Source organism: Plecotus auritus, assembly GCF_963455305.1.
Source record: "Plecotus auritus genome assembly, chromosome: 4".
Taxonomy (NCBI): domain Eukaryota; kingdom Metazoa; phylum Chordata; class Mammalia; order Chiroptera; family Vespertilionidae; genus Plecotus; species Plecotus auritus.
Window position 1 is genome coordinate 27,373,292 of NC_137775.1, and position 18,891 is coordinate 27,392,182.

At 42.2% G+C, this 18,891-nt stretch overlaps 1 protein-coding gene across 3 annotated transcripts in view; it reads right to left on the reverse strand.

Annotated features, from left to right (window-relative positions):
• NHSL1 (NHS like 1) overlaps positions 1–18,891 on the reverse strand; it is a gene marked incomplete at its 5' end in the record, with an annotated part of 201,720 nt that overhangs the window by 31,504 nt on the left and 151,325 nt on the right. For all 3 annotated transcript variants that reach the window (XM_080665275.1, XM_080665277.1, XM_080665276.1), the window contains one exon: positions 18,467–18,619. In XM_080665275.1, coding sequence (XP_080521401.1) covers positions 18,467–18,619 — 153 coding nt within the window. The remainder of the gene's footprint in view (positions 1–18,466; positions 18,620–18,891) is intronic.

An 18,891-nucleotide genomic window follows, 5' to 3' on the forward strand; every position in this document is an offset into this window, starting at 1 on the left:
GCATCACCGAGTGGCAGGTAAGCAGGAGGCCTGATGCCCTGGATCACAGGGGGACTGGGGACCCCACCACTGGCTGCTTAGAGACTGGGCATTGTCTTCAAGGAGGACCATTGCGCTAATTACTGTCATCAGTGGGGGAGTGCAGCAGAGTTTCAAAGGCTTTTTAAAACCCCAGGAGCTGCTAGGTGGGTATGGCTCAGTGGTTGAGTGTCACCTATGGGCCAGGAGGTCACGGTTTGATTGCACATGCCAGGGTTGCAGGCTCAATCCCTTGTAGGGGGCGTGCAGAAACCAGCCGATCAATGATTCTCATCATTAATGTTTCTATCTCTCTTCTTCTCCCTTCCTCTCTGAAACCAACAAAAATATATTTAAAAAATAAAAATAAAGCCCCAGGAGCTTTCCCATTACTCAGATGCCACCTTAGAGGAGCATTTGCCTTGCAAAAGTATTTGTCACAGGGTTCCTTTAAATATCCAGCTTGCTAAAGGAGTGCCAAATGTGTGTGCTTTTGGAAGTTTCCTCTTTGCACAGCTTTACAAAACCATGTACGTAAACGCACAGAACCAAAGTAGGCCATCTTCAGAATTCTTTTCTAACACTGGGATCTATGATTCTTCTTCAAAGAGGAGACAGTAGTTGCGTTCATACACGGATAAAAATTCTCCAACCAGGGAATAAAAAAATTCTCCTTAGCTACCACACAGTGGGAGTGGAAAGTTTCCAATCCCGGGCTACAAATCAGAGTTTTAAAAAGCCCACTTAAAGAGCCATGAGGATCTTTTAGAATGCCAGCTACCCCTGGCCAGGTGGCTCAGTTAGTTGGAGCATTGTCCCATACACCAAAAGGTTGTGGGTTCGATTCCCGGTCAGGGCACATACCTAGGTTGGGGTGCCTATAATCAATTGATCTCTCTCTCTCCCCCGTCCCTTCTTTCTCTAAAATCAATAAACACATCCCTTGACGAGAATTTAAAAACAAAACACAAATAAAATGCCAAGCTAACTTAAAAGTGCATATGTAATCAAAAGATAGCTAAATATTATCACTTAAATCAATTCTGAAACTTCCAGAACACACCTTCTTTTTTAATGAGTATTTAACTCATGCTAACCTAACTCTTTTCAGTGAGAGATATTTTCACATTTTCTCCAATATTTGACAATTTTTCTATAAAAATAAATAGTACAACCAGAATCTATACTAGAGATACCGTTACACAGAGCATAATTAGTAGTTTTCAAATGTTATTCTAGGCCAGTGGTCGGCAAACTCATTAGTCAACAGGGCCAAATATCAACAGTACAACGATTTAAATTTCTTTTGAGAGCCAAATTTTTTAAACTTAAACTTCTTCTAACGCCACTTCTTCAAAACAGACTCGCCCAGGCCGTGGTATTTTGTGGAAGAGCCACACTCAAGGGGCCAAAGAGCCGCAAGTGGCTCGCGAGCCGCAGTTTGCCGACCACGGTTCTAGGCAATTTGGGGATTCTGTAAATTTTTCCTTTAGCTACCTTAAAGCTAGATTAAAAAAACAATAACACTCAAGCTCAATAGTTTTACATTTCATTAACGTGTGCTACTAAGTTAACTTTTCTGTGGTCCTACAAAACTGGAGTCTCCTAAGGATTAAGAGTACACCTTGTAAAACACACTCATAAAAACTATTACCACTTGCAGCTACTTACCATGTAATTCATATACTTGCCAAACGAAACAAAATACAACGTGAAGGCCAAGGCCCCTTTAAATGAAGTCTTTCTGTTGTTCAAGAGGGTAGTTTCCCCCTCACCAATTGTCCCTATAATAAGTATGTTGTAAATGATAAAATATTACTGTTTTAAGGATCTGCATTGCATATTGGATACCATGTCAGGAAATGTTTGAAGAAGATTCTCTCCAAGGAAACAAGGACTCCCGAACTAGATCATCTCTAAAGCTGCTATTAGTTACGATATTCTCAAGAATATTAAAACGACAAAAACGACCTGACACATGTTACATCTTAAAAGACCAAAATATTGGAAACTTATTATTCCTATGCTAAAAGCATTAAAGTCTTGCAATTATTAGTACTTCTAATAATAAATGGTGTGACACCATTTGACCCTAGTTTAAGAGACAATGACTCCTTTTATCTCAATGAAGTTTATGTCACAGAAATGTTTAAATAGTAATATAACAAATAGTATAGGATATCAAATGAAAGTTGATGTTGGGTCTAAGACTAAGCTAGGCAGTATAAATTTATGGCAGATCACCAATATTCGGAGTCTTACAAATTTTCTGAAATCTAGTAAACTCCTCAGTATCCATTGTCATTTATCTTATTCCAACTCTAGGGGGGAAATGTAGAAAAATTTCTCTTGTCAAGTTGCAACAGCTCTCAGTTTCTAAAACCATGGCTTTGTTCATTAAAAACCGAGTTTATTGTCTGTAGAGTGAGATATAAGTGCAAGCCATCATGAATAAACAAAGACTTCTCAAATACTCAACGGAGTAACTGCAAGGCAAAGCAGAATTTAACGCTGGGCTGTACCTGCGACTCCAGGCTAGAAACAAGATACTAAATGTAACAGAAGGTCTGTCTTTAACGCATGCTCCTCCTGCAACAGAAATTAAGAGTAAAACCCCCTTATTGTTCTCTCGGTGCTGCCTGGATAAAGGTGTCACTGTTAGTTGTGTCCTCTGGTTTCACAACCACCAATTTCCTCCTCCTTCCTTACCTGTCAAATTATTTTCTTTAGTGCAAGAACAATGAACAAACATTTCTTGGGAGACCAACGTTTTCAATATAGAAGGACAAAAATAATGTCACAGAACGAGATGGTTATCTAACCATCCCGGGAATTTAATACTGCTCTGGCTTCCAAACGCAGTTCTTCAGGCTTTTCGTTTTAATATTTTAGACATGGTAAGAGAGTCTCCTGCAAGAAGCTTTAAAGAGTTATTTTCCAAATAACTTTCTCTACTGGAAACTCCTGGTGAACTTCCACTTTGTACGTTATGTTCTTTAATTTGTTGAATCAGCCACAATAAACTAGAATATGCAGCAGATACAGAGTTCCAAAATTTCAGGGGCTCAACACAACCAGAAGATTCTTTGCTGCACATTCCCCTTATCTCCTCATCCAGGCTGAGCTGGCAGGGGTTTCGCTCGCCACAGTCACTCAGGGACCAGGGGCCAGGCAGAGGGAGGCTCCTCCCCGCTCCCCACTTGTGCTGGGACAATCTGCATTTCACACCTGCTCTAGGAACCTCTGCCGAAGGACCCAGGGGTTATTTCCGCTACAGTTTCTTTAGACAAAACAAGCCCCATGGCCATACCTACCTTCACAGGGGACAAGAAAGAGAATCCTACCTTATAAGCAAGGGAGAAAATGAGAATATCCAAAAAACAACTCTAAAAACTCTTCCAAACAGAGGAATAACACTGAATCAAAGATCTCCCAGATCCCCGTTACCATTCTCCCAACACTTACTTGATGTTTTATTTCCCACCCCTGAATGAGGCTGAGAGGTTTGGATGTGAAATATGCAACAGTAATGACAGGTAACCCTCTGTGTTTCAGGAGGCTGACCATGAGGCTGAGGGGGTGGGGACACTGCATGGAGGAGCCCCTTGAATGTCTGGAATCCAGGCAGACCTGGCACCACTTATACCTATGAGACCTCGGGGACATTTTCGCCTCCTGGAAACTCAGGTTCCACCCCTGTAAGCCGGGACGTCACTCCTCCTGCCTGGGAAGCTGCCGTGAGAATCACTCAGCAGCATGACCCAGGGCGCTGCTCTCTGAGGGGAGACTAGGTGAGGGTAAGCCGGAACTTGGCACAGACCGCTCGCTCTGTGGCAGATGCTCAAACACAGCCATTGCTGGCAGAATATAGCACGGAAACCATAACTACCTAAAACTCTCCCACTTTTAAAAGCCAGTAAGCAAGTCCATAACAAGATTTGCTTGGCTGCACAATTCTAAGTTTCTACCATTTTACAAAGCTGTTGTTTCCATCTTTATCAAAATATCATGAGGCTGTATTTTTTCCTAAGGATGTACAATACCTACATCATACTGGGATTCTCGTACTGTCAAGAGCCTGGATATTTAGTTCTAACTGCTCTCAATCCAAAATAGAGCTAAAATATGTTAACTGATCTAACTGCAGAACGTATAGTCATTACTTAATTGTTTTCACATAACCTGAAGCCTCCTACTTACAGACATTTTATATAGGAAGGGTATCAGCCAGGTGGGTGGTGACTATATTTAATATAGCATAACTACTAAAGCAAGGACAGTATTTAGGCTCCTTGATCTGAAAGTATGTGTTAGGAGTTGAACTGTGTCCCCCAAAAAGAGATGTTGAAGTCCTAACCCCCGGTATCTGTATGTGTGACCTTGTTTGGAAATAGGGTCTTCCCAGTCACAGTTTCTTTCCATGATGCTCTAGGCTTCTGCCTTGGGAAACAGATATATTTGTCTTATGAATTATGAAACCCAGGTGTCAAATTTCTGGTAGATCCAGATTTCCAAACTCCTATCCCAGTACTTATCCATCAGATTATCAAGAACAGTTAAAAACCAGTTCTATTATATGTCTTTATCCAGGACCAGAGGACTAAGAGCACATAAATCTACAATCGTATATGTTTAGAAGAAAGACGATTTTAGTTCAACAGCTGTATTAGCTATTATACAGCTAAAGGATCAGGTTTAAGCTTTCAAGTAAGCACGTAGGAAAAATTTACTTCACTCAAATACTATGCTTTATAAATATTAGATAGCTTATTTTCTTAATAAAAATCAAACCAAACTGCATTTTAAAATAGAAGAGATTTACCTTCTAGTTCATGAACTTACTGGGTGTGGCAATACTGGAAGAGAAAAAGAAACCATACTGATACTGTAGTTAAGATTCTGTTTTACTAGTCAAGCATATTGAGCTTTCTAAAATTATATAGGTATTTTTCCTAAATTATTCAAAACAGTTGAACGTCAATATACTTAAATTGTCTTTAAGAATCAACAAATTATAACATAATTATAAATGGTCAAATGTTTAAATTATTCAGTAATTTGTAGCATATCAAGTGAATTGAAAAGCTATGTGAAAGCTTAAAGCACCATAGATTTAATATAGATCTTTTCAATGCATATTTTCCTAGATAATTTGAAAGCAATTTTAATGATAGATTCTAAATAAATATGCCCTTTTGTTTTAGTATTAAATTAATGATTCATTAATTTCTCCCTCTCCCCTTTAGGGTAATAGTTTATATGTAGTTATATATGAACTAGAGGCCTGGTGCACGAATTTGTGCACGGGAAGGGGGGTGTCCCTCAACCTGGCCTGCTCCCTCTTGCAATCCAGGACCCCTTGGGGGATGTACCAGTGCACCAAGGGGCAGGAGGCCAGGGAGGAGCTCGAGCCAGGGCGGGGTGCCGTGCTGCTGGCACTCATCCTGGGTTAGGGTTAGGGTTAGGGTTAGGCAGTGCTGCTGTGGAGTCGGGAGAGGCTCCTGCTGCTGCAGCTGTGCTCACCAGCCATAAGCCCGGCTTCTGGCTGAGCGGCGCTCCCCCTGTGGGAGCACATTGAACACCAGGGGGCAGCTCCTGCATTGAGCATCTGCCTCCTGGTAGTCAGTGCGCATCATAGGACTGGTCAACTGGTCATTCTGGTCATTCAGCATAAAGGTTACTTAGGCTTTTATATATATATATATATATAGATAGATAGATAGATAGATAGATACCTACAATGACATAAGAGTATTCCTATATATGAAGTATTAAGTCCAAATTTATCTTCCAATAAATGCATATTTGAGACCATAAAACTACTTCTTCATCAATCCTCACATCAATGATACTTAGCATCCCAAGCACCATCCTATATAATAAAAGCCTAATATGCTAATTGTCTTGGTAGATTGTTCAACTAATCAAAGCGCAATATGCTAATGATATGCTAAGGCCGCCCAACTGCTCGCTATGACGTGCACTGACCACCAGAGGGCAGATGCTCCAACTGGTAGGTTAGCTTGCTGCTGGGGTCCGGCCGATGGGGACTGAGCGAGATGGTCAGGACACGCCCTGGAGCCCTCCCACAGTCCCTCCCTGGCTGGCCAACCTCCTGCATCCCTCCCTAGCCCCGATCGTGCACCAATGGGGTCCCTCAGCCTGGCCTGCACTCTCTTACAATCCGGGCTGAGGGACACCCCCCCACCACCCCCGAGTGCACAAATTTCATGCACCGGGCCTTTAGTAAAAACATAAAAGGAAAAGGAGAAAATGTATGGCTTTAATGGTTAAGCCCAAGTCCCTCTAAAAGTTCTGAAAGTAAATATCTCCTCTCTTACTGGTGCATATAAGACACAATGTTTCAGCTGCTAGAGTATAATTTGCTTAACTGTGGGTAAGAAAGAGAGGGCCAATCAGGGTCAACTATCACCCAAGTTCCTCCAAAGATAATGAGTCTCAATTTGCTCAAGAAACCTGCTAACAGCTAGGTAATGAATGACAGCAGTCAAGAGCTCAAACTATGAAAGTCAATAGTTGTTTGAATCCTAGCTTGCATTGAGCTAGGGGGGCTTAAGGGATATATTCCCACTTTCAAGGTACTTACAAATTAGCTGATGGATAAAGAAGTTCATGTGACAATTTATGGAGCAGTGGTTCTCCAAATTATACCAGCTCTGCCAGTGGTCGGCAAACTCATTAGTCAACAGAGCGGCAAACCGCGGCTCGCGAGCCGCATGTGGCTTGCAAGCCGCAGTTTGCCAACCACTGAGCTATGCCATCAGTGTTTATTAAGCACAACTGGGCAGCATCAACACAGATTTAATGGGAGAGAGGCCCCAATGATACATGTTCAAGAAATAAGAGGATGAGGGAAGAGTAGGTGGGAGAGACTGAAATAGGGAAGATAATGTGTAATGCCCTACCAGGGTTATCTATCCAAGGAAATTGAGTTTTGGTAGACCTTTAGGGAAACTGACCAAATCCACATTGAAAGACTAACTAAATCATGGGCAACTCCCAAAAGATTTCTGTTTGGGTAGAACAGATGTCACAGGAAAGCTTCATTTTACAGAGAAACCTCCCAGAAAAGGTTTGGGGGAGGAATAATGTAGAAAAGAGGAGATGGTGATGGAATGACACCTTTGTAATAAATGGGTTTCCTTGCCAAGGTGGGGGGAGGGGGCGGGAATAATAAGGAGACTGCCAAATTCCTATGCCTAAGTTATTTTAGCACAATTCCAAATGACTTCCCATTCAATTTACATAGTGTGTTTGGCAAAATAAAGTGATCAGGATGGGGAGGATGGAGTATTAGAGAGAAAAAAAAACACACATTGTGTCACCAGCTCAACAAACAGGAAATGAATTTATTAGTGCTGACTAATATATTAGCAAACTGGAAAGAGTTCCTTTTCCCTCACAGCCTGGGACCAGTGATGTTGATATTAAACACTGCAAGGCCATCTCATTTTATGTAGAAGAGTAAAAAAAAAAAGGTCATTTTGATTAACAATCTCCCTCTATAGCTAATTCTTATTAGAGTAGGAATACAAACCTTTCCCAAAAGTAAAGAATTAAGTATTAAACTTAAGGGGGCTGCATACAACTGTTAACTTTATTTTTCATTGCAAACCATGGAAAGAATGACTCTTTTTTTTTTTTTATAATAGGAAGTCAACACTCCCTTTTTTTAAAAATATATTTTATTGATTTTTTACAGAGAGGAAGGGAGAGGGATAGAGAGTTAGAAACATCGATGAGAGAGAAACATCGATCAGCTGCCTCCTGCACACCCCCTATTGGGGATGTGCCCGCAACTAAGGTACATGTCCTTGACCGGAATTGAACCCGGGACCCTTCAGTCCACAGGCCGACGCTCTATCCACTGAGTCAAACCGGTTTCGGCAAAAGAATGACTCTTAAAAGGTTATTTGCCATTGCAGAAAACTAAACGTTAACATTTCTTCTCTCCACACACAGATTATTTTAAGGAGACTTGAAGCACTCAAGCTGATTGAAGCTGAAGTGAAAGCTGCCTGATGACCAGGACGAATGCGAGAGTCCGACGGGCCTGCCAGTTCTGGCCCAGCACCATCAGAGCGTGGCCAAATGGGAGGTGATACCATTTCACTTCACAATGAAAAAGCCCTATCACTGGCAGTAGTGGAGCATCACCAAGGTTACTCAATATCAAATAGCCTGCAGAGATTCTAAACCAACACTAGAGACTTCAGTTGTTCAGTGAATGATAACAAACCTTATCCACAGTACCTTCAATGTAGCATTTTTATGCTGCCCTGGGTGAAATATAGAGGCCACTCAAGTTACTCACTTTATCAGGAATTAAAATAGAATTGCTGAAACAGCAGACTGGCTACAGACACAAAAACAAAACAATGAGCCTTTTGTTTAAATACTCCATAGTGCTTTGTTAAGACCTGGATCCTTTAAATGACTGTCTTTGCTATTCTGTCTTTTGTGTGTTGCTTAGCATTTAGAAAAAAGGACATGTCTCCTTACCTCCTGTAAAAGCAATGAGTGTTCACCTTTCCTTTGCTCTTGCACCTGACTTCCTCTCACAGGTTACTAACTCCTCTTTCGGGGCTACCATGCTCAGAGTAGTCAGTATTACCAAAATGTGGTGAGCCATCAAACCAAACGGAGAAGTTCAACTGCCCCTTTGGTATAGCATTTCCAACCCATCGATGCCTTATTTTTGTCTTAGCTCTTCTCTTTTCTCAACAGAGAACTTAATCCATTGTTTCATCTGCTTGGGCAACTTTTCCTGAGGACATAAATTCCAAAAGAAATACCTACATTTCTATATTTCTTGAAGTATTTGACATCATTACCATTTGTCTTTGAAAAGCCAACCTAATCAAATTCACAAGCACTGAACGAGAGAGCACCAAATGAAAGCCATCTTGCTCATCAAAGAACTAGCATATAGTTTCCATCAAGCCTCCAATACAGCCTTATGAACATCTCAACATTCTTTTGCTGCATCTCAAGAAGCGCTTTCTCCAATTCTGTTGAGGAGACAGAGGGTGAAACCTGACCTCTGCCTGCCTCTGAGCTCATAGCCTACTATCTCCTCAGGGAACATCCTCCCATTCTCTCTTTGTATCTGAAATCTCCCCTCCCGCTGGCGCTTGTTCTAATTGGCTCTGGTTTTTAAAGCAAGCAATATTACCTCTACCCTGCCACCTCAAAATACTACCCCTTTTCTCTTTGCTTTGAGAACTTTTACTTTATTTCTTAAAAATTATTTGCGTTCTTTTTCTGCCTATAAAAATAATTCTTATCTCATGAAAACTGGCTGCTTCAATCCAAAGACTTCCTTGAAACTGCTCTCTTGAAAGGCACAGATGGCCATGTAATGAGTTCAGTAGCCTCTTTTCAGACCCTCTCCCCATCTGTGAGCTCCATGATGACTGCCCAATCCTGATTTCCTCTCTTCTTCCCCAACTACTTTTACCAACTTCTTCCCAACCCCTAAAATAACCAGGCTCAAACTGCCTCTCCCCCCCCCCCCCCCCCCCGCTCCAGCCCTAATCTCACTCCCACATTCTCACCAGTTGTTCTGTGGCTTTGGCTCTCATCTCTCCGAGTTCTAGATGACCTCCCCAGGACCTGCACAAACCCAATAGTTTAATGGAGGGGTATAAGGTTCCGTGGGAATGTGTGGAAAAGTGTAGAAGGCGTCCATCCAGGGTCTGCCCTGGGAAGTCCAGGAAAGCTCTGTGGGAACAAGGGCACCCACCAGGTTCTTCGAGGAGGAACAGGAGTTGGACAGGTGTGAGAGGCTGTGTGTCAGAGGGAAAAGGAATGGACTGGAGCATGCTGTGAAGAGAAAGCGCAGACAAGACAAGCTAGCATTCCAACTGGACCTTATCTTTACCTGTGAAGGCATGAAGTAAAGAACTTGGGTGGAGGGAGAAGAAAAGCATGGGGATGGGGTGGGCGGGGGGCGGTGGTGGGGAGAAAGGGTGATTTGGCAGGTGAAGTTAGACTAATGGGCCAGGTCAGAAAGGCTGCCAGGTGCTGAGGAAGTTAGGTTTTATCCTGTCAGTGATGAGGAGCTGATGAAGAATTTAACAAAGGAGAGGTATAATCAGATTTACGTTTTACAGACAACACCCGGGACAAGGGTGAGACTCAATGATGCCACCATCAACCTTGTACGTGAGTGATTCATACATCTATCTTATCTCCCTAGCTAGCTTTAAGCTTCGACAGAAAGCAGTAATGTCATTCATCTTTGACTCACCTACAATATCCAGCCCCATGCTGTCATTGTAGGAGCCACTGAGAACATTTTTATGTCAACACAAACTTGGATTTTAGACAACCCAATTTATCAGGACTTATGCTCAGCACTAAATTATATTTTTTGTGTCAAATAAACTTCACACATAGCAGTTAAGTACCGAGAGGCCCATCAGAATTTCAGAGCTTAGACAGAAACTTGGAGATCATAACTTGTTTTGCAGAAGAGGAGGCCAAGTATAAAAGTGGGATATGATTTTCCAACGTCCCACAGGCTCCTGGCAGCACTGGAATCAGCATTCTGGCCTCCTATCTCATCTTCTGGAACACTTCATAACAACAGAACAAGGTGTCAATGCTGCTGGGTTAGAAAGATGAGACACTGTACCGCATTCAGTGGCTTTTCCAGCATAACGCACCCCCCCCACACCCCCTATTTTAGGCCTATCTTCCTTTACACTAGAAAATAACTTAAAATCCTATATGAATGAATATCAGTAATGTTTCTTACTTACAAAACATTTAAAGGGATGTTTCCTTAACCAGTGATATTTCATCTTCTTTTACAAATCAATTTTACTAACGAATTCTTCAGAAAGAATGTAAGTAATGAACTAGGCAAAGAGTAAACTCCGCTGTAAGAGCTAAGTCATTGGTGTATTTAGTATTTCCAAACCTTTATTTTCTTTTACTTGTCCCTTCTATAACCAGTGCCATTTTTAAAAATATTTTAAATGCACATATGGAGTGGGCAAAAGTAGGTTTACAGTTAAGTATGCAAAACACAGTTAATAAAGCTGTTGTAATAATCTAACCTGCATGTATTCTCATACAAACAACTATTAGGCTACTTTTGCCCACACCTGTGTGTTTTTTTTTAATTTCTTTGTTGATTAAGGTGTTACATATGTGTCCTTATTCCCCCATTACTCCCCCTATTCCCCCCACTCATGCCCTCACCCCCCTGTTGTCTGTGTCCATTGGTTAGGCTTATATGCATGCATATAAGTCCTTTGGTTGAATGGATTAAAAAAAAAAGCCACTGGGTCAACCAGTGGCTTTTTTTTTTAATCCATTCAGTTACCAATGACCCATCATAACCCTAAAGATAAGCACTAAATGCCCTTAAGCTGAAACATGGTTATAGATATTAATGTCAGACATGATGTCTTATGATGAAGCTTCCTTTCTTTATTTCTCTTAAACTTATTTGAGTTTTAATGAAAGTGGGAATGAGTTAAGCAACTGTGAAGCCACCACCTTTCGGCATTCACGAGCTATTCTGCATTCCCTGTTAACTAGCTAAGGAAACCAAATCTTCCTGTCCCTATGACCCTTTTGAAAGCTGAGAGCAGCTGAAGAGGCATCCAAGGGATGGGCCCTCGGGGTCTGAGATCACAACAGGCCAGCAGGGGCTGAGGTAGAAACCTGATTTGAGTCCTCACTGGTCATCTGTAAACGAACCCTGTGGCTTCTATGGCCTTGGTTTACTCGCCTACGAAAGGAAAAGGGGATGTATTACTCAGAGGCCCTGGGAGCCCCCTTCCAGCTCTAGCATTCCAAGCGTCATCCAGGGGCTGGTGGTGAGTGGGGAGAAAGGCACCTTGCTCACGTGGCCGAAATAACCTTAGTGTTAACTGCCGGTGGCTGTCACTATCATCTGGTGATGGTCCTGTGCTCTTCTCTCCCTCCTCCCCACAGCGTGTCTCTGGAGTATCATGGGTGGGAGAGGAAGCACCAGCTAAATCATGACAGCCATTTGGGAACAAGGGCTGAAATTTATAAAAATTGTATCTGTATTCCATTGCACTTAAACTAAAATGCACCCCGCCCTTACCTCCACAAACTGCTTGCACTTTGAGATATTTTATACAAAAAGTTCATTTCATTCCCATGTAAGCAGATATTATGATCTTTATTTTACAGATGAGAAAAGCTCAAGTGTTTGAAAGAACTAAGTCAAAATTAAACTCAAATCACATATCCCTACACAACACAGTCAGGATCTGAACCTAGATAAGACTCATGCACTTTTTTGCTGTTGTCAATCCTCACCGGATTTGCTTTATAATTTATCTCTTAAGCTGTACATGTTTTATGTATTTGTCTGTGCTATGTCATAAGTTTTTTAAGTGACAAAAAATAGAGGAAGAATTCAATGTTGTTAGCACAAGGTGGGCAAAGCAGTTGTTCCTCTTGAGTGTGTGTGAAGTGGTGAGCAGATGTATCATCCAGGAGAGCGCGCTCTCAGTCAACAGCCACAGGCATAGAAAGGCTTCCTCCAGACAGGCCTGCACACAGTGCTACAGATCCCCCAAGGGCAGTATCTACAGCCCAAACCACAGGGGCCTGGGAGAGCCAGGGACCCATGTACCCAAGGCATCCAGGTAATTCAGCCAAGGCTCCTCATCAAATCTAGAAAAGAAGTACTGGTCTGAGTCAAAGGGAACTAGGACCCTTCTTAACAATGAAGGGCAGATACAGTGACCCTTAGATAAAGCCTGTGTGTCAGGAATGTCAGAGAAACCCAGCTAACACTACTTGGAGACCTTGTCCATCATTTTTTAAATATGTTTTTTTTTAATATATTTTATTGATATTTCACAGAGAGGAAGAGAGAGGGATAGAGAGCCAGAAACATCGATGAGAGAGAAACATCGATCAGCTGCCTCCTGCACATCTCCCACTGGGGATGTGCCCGCAACCAAGGTACATGCCCTTGACCGGAATCGAACCCGGGACCTTTCAGTTCGCAGGCCGACGCTCTATCCACTGAGCCAAACCGGTTTCGGCTTAAATATGTTTTTATTGATTTCTGGAGAGAGTGAAAGGGAGAAGGAGAGAGAGAAACATTGATGAGAAACACTGATCGGCTGCCTCCTGCACACCCCCTACTGGGGATAGAGCCCACAACCTGGGCATGTGCCCTGACTGGGAATTGAACTGGGACCTCTTGGTGCATGGGACAGTGCTCAATCCACTGAGCAACACTGTCTGGGTGTTGTCCATCATTTTAAGAAAGGTGTACCATTTTCTCATGTTGAACAGGTTATTGGTGCATGCATGCATGCGCGCGCACACACACAGTTTTTAATAACTTGGAACACAGAGTCATTTCTTCATATTGTAAATCCTCAACTCCTATATCTCTTGATATAATGAATGTAACCCTCTGACTCTGAGTTAACACAGGCCAGATTCAACATTCCTCCCTGTGCTCACACTTCCAATTCTAGAACCACAGAGCAGGCTGACCTGCTAAAATGGATTTTTCTCAGGAAAGAGAGCTGTGACTAAAGAACGTTTCTGATACCAGCAACAGATGCTCTAGGAACTAATTCAGGCAGGAGTGTACACAGATACAGTAACTAAACTGCCTGTTAAACATACTGTGAGAAAGTATGTTTACCTCTCTCCTAAGTTGGGCTTTTTGGGGATGGAGTCTTAAAAATAACATGGCTTTATTTCAGCCTTAATATGCTCTTAATTTTCAAATGAGGTCTACAAGTGTAAGAAATTAAATCTGAACCTTTCACTGAGCCTAGTATGCAGACCTCTTCCCCAAGTCCCCTTTTCCCACTTAATTGTGGCCCTTTTAATGAAACTAAAAAGTATCCAGATAAAAATCAAGTGAGGCAAAGGTTGCTCATCATCTTAGCTAACTCTGTTGAAGTTCATGAAGGGTTCAAATAAATGCTGTGGAGATTAAAAGGGCAGAATTCTTCCGAAACTCAGTAAAAATCTGAGTGAATTCTTTATGGATAATGGGATCCATTTTCAGAAATTCACTATTCATTTCTAGCCAGATGTCCTGCTGAACCAATGATCAAAATACTGTTTTCACATCCCGGTACAGCAGGTCCTCCATTAGCGTTCAACTATGTTTCATTATAATGTTTATGAGATATTGTAGGAAAGTAATTCTTGTTTGTAACAACTAGCCTATAAAATTGGTGTCATTAGATGTCATTTTGCTGTAGTGTCAAGTGAGAACTTACTGTATCTGTTTATCTCTAGTAACAAATAAATCAACAAAACCAAATCATTTGGCCAACAAATTCTATCCAAGTCTCCAGAGATTAGTCAACAATATATATAAAGGTCTCTGCTCTATCTGGACCAGAATAGAGATAAACTGCACATGGACAACATGTGCTCTGGGCATTCTGCATGCCATTTAAATCCCTCTCCTTCGCCATGGGGGAGTGGGAGAGTGGGGGAAAGGGTCCCTCAATGCCATTTCCTTTTAGCGACTGAGCTCTCCCTCCCTATGTGCCCCCAGCACCTCAGACACATCTCCAGTACACTACTGTCTGTTCACTTCTGTCTTGCCACAAGACAGCAAGAGCTGTCTTCAAAGTTAAAGACCCACAACCTTTTCTCCATTCATTTAAAAACTCCTGTCATAGGAGATCATTGATGCTCAAATGCTTATTAAATTGTGTCTATTATTTGCTCCTATGTCCTAACTCAAACTTAGTTTTTTAATAACATTTTCAGTAAACCTGGCGCCTTCCTCAATCATTCTACTGACCCCTAAGAATTACTGTATTACTTTAATAATAAACACTTAGTACCCACTGTCTCATTGCCCTCATTTTATGATCCTCAAGATGAGAGCTGAGCTCTCCATAAAAACTGACACAACAGTTCATACAATGAGCACTTAATGACTGAAAAAGCAACTGCTGTTTAACATTAAATAGTATTACTTCCTTAAAATTATGGTCAAGGTCATAGCAAGAATAGAAGGAACAAAATAGGTTACTCATTAGCTACCTTTCTAGATTTTTAAGCAAAGAATGTGGAGGTCAAATTAACTTAGACCAGGGGTCCTCAAACTTTTTAAACAGGGGGCCAGTTCACTGTCCCTCAGACCATTGGAGGGCCGGACTATAGTTTAAAAAAAAAACTGTGAACAAATTCCTATGTGCATTGCGGGCCCGGGACGAGTTGGCTGCTAAGCAGGACAGGCAGCAGCACCCGGCGGGCCGGATAAATGTCCTCAGCGGGTCGCATGTGGCCCGCGGGCCGTAGTTTGAGGACCCCTGACTTAGACTGATAACGTTATATAACACTAGGGGCCCAGTGCACGAATTTGTGCACCTTGAAAGGAACTGTGGGCCATGAGCCTATGGTGGGCACAGAGGCGGTTCTTGGCCCATCCTCCATGCCCCCGCCGGGCCTCTCCCACAGCGGCCCCGGGCCCCTGTCTGCTGGCGGCAGCCTTGCTCCCGCTGCCGCCGCTCCCACGCACTGATGGCGCCAGCTCCGCTCGCATCCGCTGTCGGTGCGGAGCAATTGGGGCAGGCGCCAGCAGTGGGTGCGAGCAGCGGCACCAGTGCCAGCAATGGGTGCGAGCAGCGACACCAGTGCCAGCAGTGGGTGCGAGCGCTAGGCAGGACCGCGGTGTGCGGGAGCAAAGAATTTTCAGTAACCACCAGAGGCTCGCCCCGATGACAGCAACTGGCACCCCACCTTGGTCTGGCGCTTCCGCTCACCTGCTCTACCATCCCACCACGGCCAATGACCGCCATGTTCCGCACACACCCCCTGGTGGTCAGTGCACATCACAGCGACCGGTTGTTCGGTTGTTCCACCGTTTGGTCTATTTGCATATTAGCCTTTTATTATATGGGATCATACCTTAATAGTGTCATATATTCATGGGCTGTATTTTTTCTTGGTAATCCATGCTGATAACGAGGCAGTAAGTACTCTGCAGTCATTTTCTGTTTATCTCAGGCTGCTAACTTGGTGATGGGAAAGTGGTACCTGAAGTCCTGTACATGTGATTAAAAGTAAATAAACGAAGAAGAAAGAACTCAGATGCTCTTTCTTATTTCATCTTTGTCAGCCACTGTTTTTAAAGTTATTATTTACCTACAACCTCTTAAGGAGTATTTAAATCTAGACTTTAAAAGTTCAGCTCTGCCCTGGCCAGGTGGCTCAGTTGTCTGGAGCATCATCCCACACACCAAAAGTTTGCGGTTTCCATTCCAGCCAGGGTACATACCCGGATTGAGGGTCCGATCCCTGGTTGGGGCATGTACGAGCGGCAACCAATCACTGTTTCTCTCTCACATCAATGTTTCTCTCTCTCTCTCAAATCATTAAGAAAAGTTTGTCCTCTGGTAAGGATTTTAAAAAAAAAGTTGAACTCTAAGAATTTTCCAAAGCTATTAATTTTATTAATGGTAAACCCCTTCAATGAATCATTTTAGGGCATTAAAGCAATTACTAAAGCATTTATCTTTTCAAAATTAAATCCACATATAGGCAAAACCAGTGGTGATGACATTTCATTTGGGTCTACTGAATAGTCAAAAAGAAAAGAAAATCAGACAAATCTAGATGTTTAATTTTCTAAGGGAAGCAAAGAGAAGCTCTGAGCTGGTGCTTGAAAATACACAGAAGAGGCAGGGAAGCACAGTTTCCTGGAGAGTGTTCAAAAAAAGCTGGGCCTGGATATTCCAACTCACACTTGCCCTTCTGAAAGCCTTCTCCACAGGCAGGCCGGGCAGAGCGGAGGAACTTAATCAGAATGGAGGAACTTAACAATGGCTCTGCCTCAGGGACTGGCTCTGGGCACGGTGCCATTTAATCCTCATGCTCATTATTCAGGAGGAAGGTAAGCTAGAAGTAGAGAAGCTCCTTGTCAAAATTTATGAAAGACCATCACTAGGAACTGAAGAGATCTAGAAGAAACTGGTTGGATTTAGGCGCATTATGTAACCACCATCGAGGAAGGCAAAAGTCAAAGTTTAACTCCAAGGCCATGCAGAAGAGCCTGACTGGGCTTCATTTAGGCTTGCAGTCACTAAGTACACAGGTTCCTCGGGTTAATGAGAAAGGGAACCAACCCAACAATGTCCATTTCTGGACAGTTAAATGCCAAGACTGTGAGACACATGATAGAGTACATATGAGATCATCTTTTAATCTTTTAGATTAAAGGAACAAAACAGGGCTCTGATCTACGGTCTACAGTTCTGTTCAGAACTCCAAATCTATTGTGAGTCCTTTGATAGCTGTTCCTTCTCTCTCTAAGCAGAACTTATCTGCTTTCTCTAACTCCCATATAGCAATTTATGGCCCATCTCAAGTATTTTTCACATTGTGATTTGCACTATAAGTAAAAGTGTAAGTTCCTTGAGAGCCAGACCCTGACTTTGTATTCTGCGCTTCTGCCAGAATAACAGATTTCTAACAAATGGCTGTCAAAGGCAATCGAGTGCAGCAGTTAAGAATATGAGCCCTGCAGCCTTAGACTGTGCAAGTTTAAGCCCTAATTCTACCACTAACTTTGAGATGGTGGGAAAGTTTCTAACCTTTGTGTCTCCATTTTTTTCATATGTAAAACTGGCACAGTAATTATTGTGAGGATTAAATGAGATAATACCTGTAATGGGCTTAGAATGGTACTTGGCATGTACTTAAGTGTTGAATGAATGTTGCCTAGTAATCAGTAGTCATAGTAACAGCACATTAATAAATGAATTAATAAATGACTGATATACATGAAAAAATTATAAAAATTAGAGGGGGTCCTGATGCTGGGTTTCCCTGAATCAACAACAGTATTTCTCCCAGATTTAAATCTTTCACAATTAGATAAAATACAGGACATTCAGTTAAGTTAAATTTTAGATAAACAACAGTACTTTTTTGGTATAATTATGTCCCAATAGTGCATGATAAGAGAAAACTGGTAAACCAGCATCTAGTCGAATAAGAACATTGGTTCGCTGTTTTTTTAAAAAAGTCTCTAAATCTTAAAAGTCACTCCCTTGCTCTTTTAAAGAACTTCCCTGTTTACAACTTACAGGAAGGCCTCCTTGTCACGCATTTACAGTCCTTACCACCACCAGTAAGTTGAAGTAAAAATGAGAATTTTAAACTAGATATAGGAAGACACTCTTTCTGTATATCCTTCCTCTCTTTCTAAAGTCAATAAAAACATATTTTAAAAATAAATAAACTGGTGTCTATTCTTTGAGGACATATCCGTAAGACGCAGGTTTCTACAGAATCCAGAACATATTAGGCATGCAGGTTGAGAGTATTATGATATCTCACACATACTCTATGTTCATTATAAACAGGTCTTCTTTTACAAATAACATCACACTTATGCTTTCAATCCTCATGAACAAGCTTGCAGCTGGGATCTTACCCCTCAGCACGGATTTGAGGTTGAGCTTGGCTTGGCGGTGCAGGTCCTCCACGCAGGGGGGCCTCGAGGCGGGAAGGAACACGTTCTCCTGCTGGTGCCAGGGAGCAGTGTAGTGGACTGTCCATCTGCTCTCCTCATCTAGGTTGGAAACCGCTGTAGAAAGAGAGTTAGAGTCAGTCCAGCTGTCAAATTAAGTTTCACTGGCTCTACATGTATTGCATCAAGATGGGTTCTTAGTGCCCAACACATCCCTAGGTTAAGGGCCAGCCAGAGGGAAATGGAGCAAATTCTAAGTGAGATTTAACCTTAGACTCCAGGGGTCCTTCCCATAGTGTTTTTTGTCTCTAAAGGAACTGGTGAAACTGTCCATCATGCTTTGGTAGAAATGTTTACTCAATTAACTGAGTCCTAGCATTTTAGACCCT